At 62.9% G+C, this 12,849-nt stretch overlaps 2 protein-coding genes across 5 annotated transcripts in view; one reads left to right on the forward strand and one right to left on the reverse strand.

Moving 5' to 3' along the window:
• EPHX1 (epoxide hydrolase 1) overlaps positions 1-12,849 on the reverse strand; it is a 138,341-nt gene that overhangs the window by 80,887 nt on the left and 44,605 nt on the right. The gene's annotated exons all lie outside the window — the stretch shown is intronic.
• Positions 740-12,849, forward strand: part of TMEM63A (transmembrane protein 63A) — a 28,195-nt gene continuing 16,085 nt past the window's right edge. Inside the window, exons 1-7 of one of the 4 annotated variants that reach the window (XM_086694315.1) lie at positions 742-844; positions 3,591-3,764; positions 4,979-5,178; positions 7,647-7,726; positions 9,423-9,489; positions 10,342-10,379; positions 12,488-12,630. In XM_086694315.1, coding sequence (XP_086550441.1) covers positions 4,993-5,178; positions 7,647-7,726; positions 9,423-9,489; positions 10,342-10,379; positions 12,488-12,630 — 514 coding nt within the window. In that variant the 5' untranslated portion in view covers positions 742-844; positions 3,591-3,764; positions 4,979-4,992. Of the gene's footprint in view, positions 845-3,503; positions 3,765-4,978; positions 5,179-7,646; positions 7,727-9,422; positions 9,490-10,341; positions 10,380-12,487; positions 12,631-12,849 lie in introns of those variants that run through there. The other 3 variants (XM_086694312.1, XM_086694313.1, XM_086694314.1) reach the window with 3 other exon arrangements.

Genomic DNA, 12,849 nt, shown 5'->3' on the forward strand with positions numbered 1-12,849 from the left:
TGTGAGGCTCTGGGCAGCGGAGGTAAGAGCAGGGAAGGATAGATGTCCACGCACTTGCAGGGCGGAGCACAGGGGCTGAACGGACCGGGGCTGAGCTTAGGAGCGAGTGGACGGGCGGAGGGGACCAGGGCCCAGCGGACCGGGGCCAAGCGCAGGGGTGAGTGGACTGGGCCGAACGGACTAGGGCCGAGAGGGCCAGGGCCGAGAGCAGGGGCCGAGCGCAGGGGCTAAGTCGACGGGGGCTGAACGTACTGGGGGCCGAGCGTACTGGGGGCCGAGCTCAGGGGCCCTCTGCAAACTCCAGGAAATAACACTATAGTGGGGGCGGCAGCGGGGTGGGGAGAAGGAGGAGGCCAGATGGACGGAAAAGACCCCACAGGGAAGCAGCAGGAGACACCCGGACCCCAGCCCAGTGCAGGGAGTCACAGGCCGGGGCTCAGGTAGGGTCACAGTGATGGGTAGGGAGATAAGATACAGCCTTTATCGCTGCAACCCCAGAGGCCCGGAGGCGGAGGAGGCCGGGGCTGCAAGGGCACACGCCATCCAGGTCTCCCTCCCCAGCGGGACCCCTAGAAGGGCCTCAGGAGCAGCCACCCCCGCGCCCCGGGACCCTGGACCCCTGGACCTGCGCCCCCTCCCCCCGCGAGGTGGCCCCGGGGGCGCAGGGGCGGGGTCAGGTTCCGGGCGTAAGTCCCGGGGCGGCGCGCGGTCTGGCGGGGGCGGGGGCGGGATCCGAAAACAGGGCCCGCGGTGCGCATGTGCGGGAGGCGTCCGGAGTTTCACTTTGAAACTTTTCGGGGGCGGGACCCGCCGGTCAGGTGCAGCCGCTGCGCGGGCGCCGCAGGTACGGTGGGCAGGGGCGCCGGGTCGGGGTCGCCCGCAGCCCTCCCCGGGCCGAGTCCAGGGTCCCGGCCCGCGCGGACCCCGTCTCCGGGCAGGGCGGGGACGTGCTTCTCTAGCTTCCCCGCAGCCGTCTTGGACCGCCCCGCCCCCCGGGCCTTCGCTGGGGGGGCTGACCCGGCCGGATGGGGAGCAGGAGCGCAGCCGGGGAGGGGGTGGCTCTTCCTTCTCGGACGCCCCCCCCCCCCGGGGGGGTCAGGTGGGAGCCACTGGGCCCGTCCCTCGGTGACCCCTGCCCGCGGCCCTGCTGGAGTCCAGGGAGGCCGGGGTGTGGGGGGAGGGGGCCTTGCAGGGAGGGGAGGAGGAGGAGATCTCCACCTGGAAACCCAAACCGCCGGGTTCGGGGACCTGATAAGACGACGGGCTACCTGAGACTCCGGGGCGGCCTGCACGTCCCAGCCCCGGGTGGGGCGGCCGCTGGCGCAGGACTTGCCCGGGGTGATTGACCAGACGACCTCGAGCTTCCTTCCAGGCCCAGGAGTGCCTGCGTGCCACCCCCGCGTTGTCCAGGCTTCTCGGTTAAGCCAGGGGGCTGTGCCCACCAGTGCAGCCCGGGGCACAAGAGGGCAGGGGAGGGAGACCCGCCTTTCTGAGGCCCTGGCTCCTGCTCCGACAGGGCTGAGGCCGTGGGGGATGGGGACAGACTCCAGATCATCTCGAACCCGAGAAACAACCCGTATTGTTTCTCCTTTCCCTTCCGGCCCCGCATCACTGTCTTCCTCCCTCCTCCCCTCCCGGGACACCTGTCACAGCCCTGAGTCGCTTCTGCCTCCACGTGGACGTGAGCAGAAGCAGAAACCTCTCTTCACACCACCTCTTTGTTCAGTGTTGGGGCAAAGGTCTCCCTGGCTGTTCCCTGGGCTCTAACAGGGGAAAAACCTGGACCGGGTGCTGACCTTGTGGTTCCCATTGGCTGGAGGAGTGACTTAAAATAAAAGCCAGGAGCCTTTGGGTGCTCACGGACCAGGCGCTGGGCTGAGTGCTTCATGCACACGGTCTCAGGCGTGTGCCTCCCAACAGCCCGGGTTAAGAGAAATACCACCGCCCTGTTTCACAGGGATGGAAGTCAAGGCACTGAGCGTGTAAGCCGCTGTCTGAGCCCAAACTCCAGGGCTGCTCAGGTATCTGCTGGGCGCGCTGCCTCCCACTGTAGCCAAAGGCTGGGCCGTTTTCTTGACGCTCCAGGGCTGACATCTCTGGAGGTGGACAGCTGTCCAGGTTCCTGTGTACCCCCCCCCCCCGCCCCCCATTGTGTTTCCTTCACAACTTTCTTCTGCGTCTGGGAGCTCCAAGTCCGCCCCTCCCGTGGTGGAGGGACCCGGGCTGTTTGTGGTCTTGTTATTGTAACAAAACCGGAAGATCTGCGATGATAAAAATACCCTGAATTTGTGTGGGGCCTTTTTGTAAGAACTGATGATGCTCACGCACCTGGTGCTACGTTCTGGCGTATCCGGAAGGAAGGGGGAGGTGGTCAGGTGTGCTGTGTGGGCCGGTCCTTGCTGGACACACGTGGGCCGTGGGTTAGCACTGTGGCAAGTGGGAGACCAGCTGCCGGACCCAGCCCTCCCTCCCAACGGCCACGGCCAGGCTCTGGGGTGCACCTGGGCTGAACTTCGAGCTGGGGACCCGAGTCACCTGCTGCTCCAGGGGCTGCGGGGCCTCCACAGTGACTGTGGCTTTCCTGCCCTCACGTTGGTGGTGGGAACCCTCTGGAAGGCATAGATACGTGCTAGGCACTCACATAGGTCTGTCTATGCACACAGGGAGGACTGCACATCCATGAAGGAGGGCCTCCTCCCCAGCCCGCGAGGCTGCCCTGTGCTGGCTGTGTCCCCAGCGTCCTGTTGGGGAAAGTGCAGGGGAGCTGGCCCTGGAGGGAGCGCGACCTTTCAGCAGAGTTTGGACGCCATGTGTGTCCAGCGCAGGGACAGTCCACGATCGAGCCGAAAGGTCTGAGAGAGACCACCACCCTCCAAAGCTGTGCCCTCCCCCAGAAGGGGGCTGGCTCTGGGGAGCCCGGAGGCCCCCCCGACCAGGCTGGCAGTCCTTGCTGGCCGACCTGGCCAGTTCTTATCGGACTGTGTAAAACCAGCCAGGGAGCCAGTTTGGCAGGAGGGAAGGGACCCAGAGGTGTGCCCAGGGTGGAAGGAGGTACAAGGAAGACGAGCCTCGGGGGGCTTCCTCCCAGGGGACCTCTGCTCTGCTCAGCCTCAAGCGGCATCGGCCAGGGCCGCCCACCCCCAGTAGCCACTCCTTTCCAGGGACAGTGCTCCCTCTGTGAGCATTTTATGGGCGTGATTTTTCCTTTCCGCTTTACCTTTCAAGCCTTCCCTGTTCTGTTGTGTCCCTTTTCCTGATTCTGACCCTCGGGTAGCAGCTGCCCTTGGGGAGGCCCTTACCGGGGGCCCACAGCCACCCATGCTTCTGTGGAGTGGACCTTCCCTGGGCCCAGCGGGGCCTCGAGCCAGAGGTCAGGCTGCTGATGCTGGAGGAGGAGAGAGGGGCAGGCAGCACAGAGGAGCACCCAGAACCAGTTTGGGTGGTGGTGGGGGATTGGGGGGGGGGGAGCTGGGCGGGGGAAGCAGTGTGGAAACACCAAAGGCTGCATGTGAGGCCCTGAGTTCAGAGGCTTGGGGCGGGCGTGAGCCAAAGCGGAAAAGGCAGCTCCTGGTGACTCTGCGTTCCTTCAGGGAGGCCTGGAAAGGCCGTGCGGCCCGGTCCTGGGGTCGGGAGAGCCCAGCAGGAAGTGAGTGGCAGGCCTGAGGCAGCTTGGGAGGCGGCCGGGACTGTTCCTGTCTCTGCCGGCACTGGCTGAGGACCTCGCCCAGGGACTCGCCCGCAGTCCTTCCTTCCCTGGGCGTCTGGTATGTGTGAGGCAGGACAGGGGTTTTGGGTGGGGGGGGGGGGGGGCAGGCGCTGGCCTCAGTGTCAGGCCGGGCGCTCTGTCGGGGGTGGTGCCGCTGGGCGACCCTTAGAGCAGGGAAACCAAGATCTGCCTCCCAGAGGTAGTCTTTGTGAGTCTGTCGAGGGCCACCAGCTCCGTGGCTCTGGCGTCACACCGGCCGGCCATTGCCAAACCTCTCATAAGGGGTGAGACAGTGACTCAGGCTCCTGGGTCATCCTCCCATGCCCTTGCAGCTGCCTCTACCCGCTTCCTGCAGTCCATCCTGTGTGTGTGACATTGTCCCCAGCCAGCCCGTCCCGGGGGTCGAAGTGGCAGTCACCACCCCAGCCGCATCGCCAGGTAGTCCAGATATCTCCGTCCCTTTTCTTCTGGTCCCCAAGATTTTTGTCCCCGTGGCAGGTTAGAGAGAGCAGACCTCGCAGAAGTCCCCTGACAGACGAGTCGGAGCTTGAGGAAGGGTTGCTGAGTTATCGCTCCCGGCTCTCCAGCCACAGACGGTGTGAGGGGGCGCTAATTCGGGGGCCTTCAGGGGCCTTGGATGACAGGGACAGACACTGGTGGTTTCCTAGCTTCCTGGGGCTCCCAGAAGCCTCAGAAAGGAAAGGTCTACGAGCAGCCTGGAGTAACCTGGAGTCGTATTTGCTTTGAAAAGGCCAGGCCTTCCTGTTAGACTGGGGAGGTGGGGGGGGGGGGTTCCCCTTTCTGGCTGCCCCTTCAGGGCCTTCCTGGAGCTGACATGTGTATGCGTATTTGGATGGACGTCCCTTCCTCCTGATTTGTTTCTTCCTGCGTTTTCGTCTTTCCCACCTTTATCTCCCTCGTTTCTGTCCCCTGACTGTCCCCCGAGCCCCCAGGGGCTCCCCGGGGAGGACTTTCCTGGCAGGAGCTCAGGCACCTCTTAGGAGGCAGGCCCCTGTCTCCCCTCCCCCCCTTCCCTGCTGTGTCCTGATGAGCTGTCCACCGGGCCATCTGACCCTTGGGACTGTTCCCACAATGGGGCTATTCTCCTGGGCTCTGCCAGGCACGCGGGGCCCGGTGCCCGCCTCTCCCTGATTGCTTGCTGCTGGCTCCCAACGCCCAGCAGCCCCAGTGCCCACGTCGGGCCCTGCCAGCGCGGGTGGGGGACCCTCCGGGGACCCCTGGCCCTGACCATCTGCCCGGTTTGCTCTCCAGGGAGGAGGGGCACGATGAACAACTCCCTGATCCTGGAGCTGTGGCGGTCCAAGGCGGTGTCCGTGCGTGAGCGGCTGGGCATCGGGGACCAGCCCAATGACTCGTACTGCTACAACACGGCCAAAAACAGCACCGTGCTCCAGGGGGTCACCTTCGGGGGCGTCCCCACCGTCCTGCTCATAGACGTCAGTTGCTTCCTGGTGAGTCCCCTCCTGAATCGTGTCCCCCCCTCTCTTTCCGGGCCTTCTGGAAAACTCAGGTATGGGATCAGGCGTGCCCGAGTTCACACATGCGTGCCCCTCGCCTGCTGTACCCCGGGGAGCCTCGCTCTGCGGGTGGAGAACACGCAGCTGTCCCTCTGGTCACAGAGTCAGCCTGTTGTGTGGTGAGGCCCGTGGAAGGGGTCAGTCCACAGGGACCAGAGGCATGGGCTGGAATAGAGTGGCCGCACCTCCCAGCTTAGAAATGTCACCTCCTGTCCCCCGCTGGGTCCTGGGCCTTTTAGGGGATCAGTCACGGAGCAGAGGACACAGCTGGGGAAAGGCCCACCTTCGCGGCCTTCAGTGGCCCAGACCTGCCTGTTCCCAGGGGGTCCCCCGGTTTGCAGTATGCTGTTCTCCCCCGCGGGTGGTTGGGTGGGATTCCCGGGGACCACGGGGCCCCTTCTTGTGTTCCTGCCTGTGGGGTGGCCATACCTCCCGCTGAGGGTATAAATGTGAGTAGCTCGTGCCGGGGAGGGGGTGTCCCCAGGACTCAGATCCGCCCTGTTGCCCCAGGATTTGCCTCACAGTGGCACCTTAGAGGCTGGCATGGGAACCCACCTGCCACTCACGTCGCTTTCACGAGAAAGGGCTCTGTGGGGCACCCAGGGGGTTCAGTCGGTCAACCGTCCGACGCCTGATCTTGGCTCAGGTCCTGATCTCACGGTTCGTGGGTTCGAGCCCCACAGTGGGCTCTGTGCTGATGGGGAGGAGCCTGCCTGGGATTCTGTCTCCCTTTCTCTCTGTTCCTCCCTGGCTCGTGCGCTGTCTCTCCCTCTCTCTCTCTCTCTCTCTCTCAAATAAATAAACTTTAAAAACATTTATGAGAAGGGCTTTTAGGTGCCAGACAACCCGTTTCTTGGAGTCCACGTGTAGGTTGAGAACACCAGCCTCGGGTGACAGGGGTGGGGGGCCCGAGGGTGCACTGGTGACGCTGAGGGCTGGTGGGAGTAACGAGAAGGGACGCTGGAGAGTGAGGGTGGACACGGCTGCAGGGGCGCTGGCGAGGGGAGCTGGGTGTTTATCAGGGGACGTGATGGGTGCACACGTGAGCCAGAGTGGCCAGGAGAACATGGGTGCATGAGACACACACCCCAAGAAGGCAGCAGAGGGGGCGGCGGGGTGGGGAGCGCTTGCCGGACCGCCTTCAGCTTTGTCCTGAGACGTGACTCACCTGCCTCCGGGAATAGTCACCAGCTTCCCCGCCCACCTGGAGACGGTCCCGAAAGGGACGCGGCCCCTGTGGGGTTCTGGCCTCTGGATTCCCTTTAGGGAGACAAAACCACGTTTAAAAGGTCAGTTCTGGGCGCCTGAGTGGCCCAGTCGGTTAAGCATCTGACTCCTGATTTCGGCTCAGGTCATGATCTCTGAGTTCGTGGGTTTGGGCCCCACATTGGGGAGCCTGTTTGGGATTCTCTCTCTCTCTCTCTCTCTCTCTCTCTCTGCCCCCTCCCCTGGTTGCTCTCTCTGTCTCTCTCTCAAAATAAATAAATAAACCTTAAAAAAAAAAAAGCTTAGTTCCTAAAAAAATAAGTAAATAAAATAAAATGAAAATAAAATGAAAATAAAAAATAAAATGAAATAAAATAGAATGAAATGAAATAAAATAAAATAAAATAAAATAAAATAAAATAAAATAAAATAAAATAAAATAAAAATAAAAGCCTGGTTTGTGACCGAGGCTGGCAGGGGTAGGCGAATTGAAAACGGCTCTGTGTCACCCTCCCTGACCCTTGAAGGGAGGGGGTCTGTCCAGGCAAGACCGGGTCTGAGGACGGCCAAGGTGAACGCAGAGGAGGTGGTGTGGAGCTTACAGATTTTACAGCTGGACGGGGTTTAGAGCGATCTGCTGAGGGCCCCAGGCTGTGGAGACCGAGCTGCCAGAGTCCAGGCTCCTCGGTGGGCACTGTCCCCCCTCCAGGCTCCATGCTGGCATCCTCAGGGCTTGCCTGGGGGAGCACCCGGCTCAGCCTGGGGGAGCTCTGCTTCCTCGCTCTGTAATTAAGTGCAGTTCTGTGTAAGAGGAAGGAAGCGGGTCCTGGGCGGCTGTGAGGCCTGGTCTCGCCTTCCTGCTCAGGAGCACTGAGTGCTGATCAGCGCAGGGTCGGGGGGGTGGGGGTCCTGGCTGTTGCTGCCCTGAGAGCGAAGAGCGGGGCCGATGCTCGTGGTGAGGAGGGCGCCGGGGCCAGCTCAGGGCTGGGCTCATGGCCTCTGTGCCCTGGCATCGGCGACAGGCGCTCGTGAAGACGGTGGGCAAAGCGTCGGATGGTTGAGCTGTGTGGCCTTGGGCGGCTCGGTGCCCTCTCTGGGCCCTTGTAGCCCCGCTGGGTTCAGGCTGGTGGGCTTTGCCCCTAAGGCGGGCGTCTCTAATGAGAAGTCACTTTACTTGGTTTCTTTTCTCCTGTCAGTGTTTGATCTTGGTGTTTTCCATCATAAGAAGGAGATTCTGGGATTATGGCCGTATCGCCCTGGTGTCAGAAGCAGACAGGTAACCAGGACATATCACCTCAAGAGCGTGAGTGTGTGTGTGTGTGTGTGTGTGTGTGTGTGTGAGTCACTGGGACGGGGCTGGGGGCCCACACGTGATGCTGACACTACGTTGTCTTCACTGAGCACATCCGTCCGCCAGGCCTGGGTCAGAAGCCGTCTCTCCTCACCACAGGGGCCTCTCCCACGGCCGTGGCCTGGCCGTGGCCGTGGCCTGGCCGTGGTCGTGGCCGTGAACCTTGTTGGAGGAAGTCTAGTTGCTTTACACACTCGGGGCTTTCGTTATCAGCTGAGAGGGATGCCACTCTTCTTCCTCACCCTGAATGTGTCCCTTCTCTGACATGATTTAGCTGGGGGCTGGGGGCGAGGCGAGCCCCCGGGGAGCTGCTCCTGTCCCCGCTCAGGGTCAGCGTGGGCTGGTGGCCCTCACTCAGCCAGCGTCGGGTGAGTCTGGTGCAGCAGGGACCCCCTTGGCTGGACGTCACCTGGGCTCCGCTGGCTGCTCACGACTCCTCAAGGGGGGACCGTACTCTAGGTCCGCACCCTGGCGTCTCCAGCCCCCGCTGGCTGTCACACGGCCTGGGACCTGGTGTCAGATGCAGGACAGGAAGCAGTGGGGGGAGACACCCCTGTGGCCAGGCTCCCCCCACCGGGCCGCTCGGCTTCCCCCGGCCGACCTCCACCCTCGCTGCACAGGCGTTGGACTGTGGTCTCTGTGCGAGGCACGGGCCACGTCGCTGCGAAAGCTCCCTGCCGCCTCCTGCCTCCTGGGTCCTGGCGTTTGCGAAAGCCCGAGGGTGTTCACCTTGCCCCGAGGGCTTCTTGGGAGCCTTAGACAGTTTTGGGGGGACTCTGGGGACATGATGTGTTTGTGGCACCCCGAGTCCCAGGAGGGGCCGTGCACTGGAAAGGTACTGAGCCTGTGAACCCCAGGAGGCCCCGCTTCCTCCCTGGCTGCAAGGCGGGGGTCAAGTCCCCACCTTCTGGGGTTTTTCTCCTCCTGTCCCCTGTCCCCCGCAGGGCACCCGAAAGGTCAAATGAGAGAGCTGCCTGTGAAGGCTTTGAAAGTCAAGGTTCTTCCTGTCTTCTGCCCCTGCGAGTGAGGTTTTGGAATCGGTTCTAGAAAACTGGAAGTGAAAATGAACATAATTCACACACCGCAACCAACCCCCCGCACACAGGGCAGGAGAGGGGAGCCCCCCCCAGCATTCAGATGCCCGTGCTCCCATTTTTCTTGTCCCTGAAAGTGGGGTGCAGCTTACCATCAATGGCGGTCACACTTCAGTCTTTCTCATCGGTTCATAAGATTATTATGTCCCTTGCAGCCAGTGGTGGTGTCAATTTGATAAAACGAGGTTAATCTGACGTGCCGGGAGACGTATCGCAAACGTCAACAGCCTGAAGTCTCCTTGGGTGGGCCCGGAGCCGAGGCCCCAGGGTCCGGGGCGCGGGGACGGCCTGCCAGTGCCCTGACCCCTTGTCACCCGGCCCACGTAATGCGGGGTTTTGCGTCTTGCACGCCCAGGTGCGGCCGCCGCCCTGGTGGGTGTGTTTCACGGGCTGAGTTAGATCTTGTCCCAGACTTGGAGGAAGGCCGCAGCTTCGGTCCCGGGCCCTAAAGGATGGCGGAATACCAGACGGAGGTTTTCAGACTTCGAAAAAGGATTTCCTGGCATTTTTCCCTTTTGTGTTCCCAGCGACTCCAGGTTCCAGAGACTGTCATCGTCGTCCTCTTTTGGGCAACAAGATTTTGAGAGCGAGCTGGTTGGTATCGACCGGACAGGCGTGGCTGTGGCCGTGGTGGGGGCGGGGCAGGGCAGCCGGGTACCGGTTCGGGGGCCGACTTGGCCCCCCGCTTCCCGAGTGGCAGGTGCTGGTGGTGAGCCCCCTGGAGTTGGGACGGACCGCAGGGAGGATGCAGCGGGGAGGCCCAGGGGGTGACACGGGGTTAACTCTGAGGCAGGGGCTCCCGAGTCCCCTGTGGTCCCAGCGCTCGGCTCTGATCACACGCAGGGATCTGTGTGACGGTTCATTGCTGACGTGCCTGCTGGCGGCGAGTCAGAGGTGGGCGCCCCAGCCGGGTTCCCCGGCACCTGACCCTGAGGAGGTGCCCAGCGGGCCGGGGTCCAGCCCAGCTTTGGGGGCGGAGGGGTTACGATCAAGAGACGCGATGGACAGTCAGCCGACAGACCCTCTTCCCTCCAGAGTCCCACCTGGGGGGGGGGGGGGGGGCCTGTCCCATCCGTGAGGCTTGTTTCCTTGTGTCCGTCCTGCGTCTCGGTCAGCACTGCGGGCGATCCAGCAGAACAGTTCCAGAACCGCTCTGAGCTCTCACCGGCTCTCGGTTCAAGTTCAGGCCTCGGCCCTGGAGCAAACTGTCAAAACCTGAGAGGTTTTTACGAGCATTCCAGGCACAGGGTGCATGTCCCAGAGGACTGGGGGCTGGTGGACTCTGTCGCCTTGGGGACAAGCCGTAGCCTTTGCTGGATTTGGGACAAAAGCGCTGCTTTTATATAACGGGGGGTTAGATGGTTGGTGACCGTCAGAGGAGGTGATTCTATCCGCCTCCCGGGGACAGAGATGCTCAAAGCTGATCCCTGATCTCTCTGTTCCCAGGGATGCTGTCCCTGGCTGACTGCCATCTTCCGCCTACAGTGAGTACAGCGGGTGTGCGCGTGAGTGTGCGTGGGTGTGTTAGCGGGTGGGCGCGCGTGTCTGCCTGTCTTTCCTCGGCTGGCTTTGCCTCTGCGCTTGGCCAGCGAGGAGGAAAGGAGCCGGAATGCCTGACGCCGAGATGGGTCCCTAGATGCTTCTGGGTTCGAGGCGGAGCCTCGTGTGGGGGCCGGGCACGCAGGTGGCCCACACGGCCTGCACAGGCCACTTTCCCCTCGCTTTGGGCGGGGACGACCGCTCTGAGTGTCTAACACTAGCACAGCTGGAAGGAGGCTCTTCCGGGTCTTTGAGCGCAAAGCAGAGGAACGACGGTGGCCTTGCGCCTTCAACTCCTCCGGTTCCAAGTTTCCTTGTTGCTAACGTTTGGGGCCCGTGGGGAGAAATCCTGTGAAGCTGGGAGCGGCTGGGAGCGGAGGAGGCGCGGTTTCGGAGGTGGTGAAAGAGGAGGGCCTCTTAGAATTGATGAAATGCGGTGGTTGCAGGACGTCGGGTACGTCCCCCTCCCCGGGCCTCAGTTTCCACGACTGTAAGAGGGGCCCAGGCGACACAGCGGGAGAGGTGGGTCGGCCGGCCCCTGCCTGCCCACCGCCGCGAAATCACGTCACTGGGACGCGTTTCCTCCTGACGCGGCAGGTCACTCCGAGCGCGGGTCCGTCGCACACAGAGAGGATTTTAGGTCTCCTAGACCCTCCCCTGACACGTGCCCACGGCGGGTGCCCCTTGGGGGGCTGCGGCCTGTGGCCACTGCTGGGTGGGGCTCAGGAGGCTCCCCTGTCCCGGCGGTGGGGACCCCACTCAGCCTGGGTTGGGTGGGGCGCCGTGAGGCACGCTGCGTCGTCATTTCATGGTAACCCGCAAAGGCTGTTGGCAGATCTGCTCTGTACCCCTCCTCCCAACCCCCCCTTACCCCTTCCCTCTCCCCATGCCCCCCTTCTCCCCTCCATACCCCACCCTGTTCCGTGCCCCACCCCCCCAGTTCCCTCTGCTGGCACAGGCATTTCTCTGGAGGGGGGCTGTCACTGGTACTCTGAGTGTCCCCACTTTGTCCCTGTGACACCGTATCAGACACTGGGACTCCGCGTGTCCCTGTAACACTGTATTAGATCTGTTTTCAGGGTCCACTTCTTCCCTTTGCAGAAAGGATACTTTGACTGTTTTAAGGCCACAGTTGCGTTCTAACAGCTGCTCGCGGCCAGTGTCGCAGGTGACATTCAAAGCATCCCCTCAGTTTCCTTGGCTTTGCCTTCCTGGCAAGACAGGGAATCTGTCAGAGGTGTGTCTCCAGAAGACCTGTTGACGAAACAAAGTCGGAAGTCGCCGGGTTAGGTTTGGGCCCCCATCCTGTTTGTTTAGTGCGCACGGTTGGGGGCAGGGCAGGTACTTTCTAGCAGGTGATTGGGAAGTGCAGCCGGTGTGGTCAGGTGCAAAGCTCTGTCCTCCAGGTAAACAGCAGGCAGGGTAACGTCCGTCAGCAGGCTGGCTTCTGAGCATCCGCCCGGTGCCCGGCCGGCCTGGCGTACCCCCCTCACTGCCTCCCGTGTGGCCCGTGGCTCCCGCCGGTCTCCCACCTCTCGGATCTGCTTTGGTGCCGTGACACCCGCTTCTCTTACCGCTGCCCGCGCAGAATTTTCCTGCTTTTCTGGAAGCCGGACCCTCAGGGAGACCCCCCCCCTTTTCCCTCTGTGGCATTCTGGCTGTCAGCGCCTGGAATTTTCCAGGTCCCCAAGGGGGCCGGAGCGTCCAAATAGGGCAAGGAGGAAAGGGTGGAGCCCCCGTGAGGCCAGCAGGACACAGGCAGGGGGCCGGGCGGCAGGGTGGGGAGCCCGGAACGATTGACGTGTTGACAGAAGCAGGAGGGGCTGCGGGACCTCCCCCTGCACACGTGTCTGCAGGGATGTGGGCAGCAGGTGCCCGGGGGTGTGGTGTGGGGGGTGTGGTGCGGGGCGCTGGGAAGGAGGCTCCGGGCTTGCCCTGCCTCTGCCCTCCCGAGCTGCGAGACCGAAAGCTTCGTGTCCTGGGATGTGAGGAGACGGGACGGCCCGGCCCGGCCCTGCCGCTCACCCGGGTCCCCTGTGCGTGTCTTGGGCAGCGATGACCAGATTCTGGAGCGGTGTGGGGAGGACGCCATCCACTACCTGTCCTTCCAGAGACACGTCATCTTCCTGCTGGTGGTCGTCAGCTGCTTGTCCCTGTGCGTCATCCTGCCCGTCAACCTCTCGGGTGATTTGCTGGGTAATGTCCCCTCGTCTTGTGTGACTCACGGCCCGGGGTGGGGTTGGGGGGGGGGCTCGTGGGGCTGGGGCGGGCCCAGGTGTCAGTAGGCCTCGGGGTGACTCCGGGAACGTTCCCCTCTGCCTGGCCGTGCCTCTCAAGAGGCCCCCCCCACCCCCGGACCTGAGCCTGGGCCAGGAGCTGGGCCCCTGGTGTGAGCTTCGGTTCTAAGTAAGGGGA

This window comes from Puma concolor, chromosome E4, assembly GCF_028749965.1.
Source record: "Puma concolor isolate L17-30 chromosome E4, mPumCon1.1.hap2, whole genome shotgun sequence".
Lineage (NCBI taxonomy): Eukaryota > Metazoa > Chordata > Mammalia > Carnivora > Felidae > Puma > Puma concolor.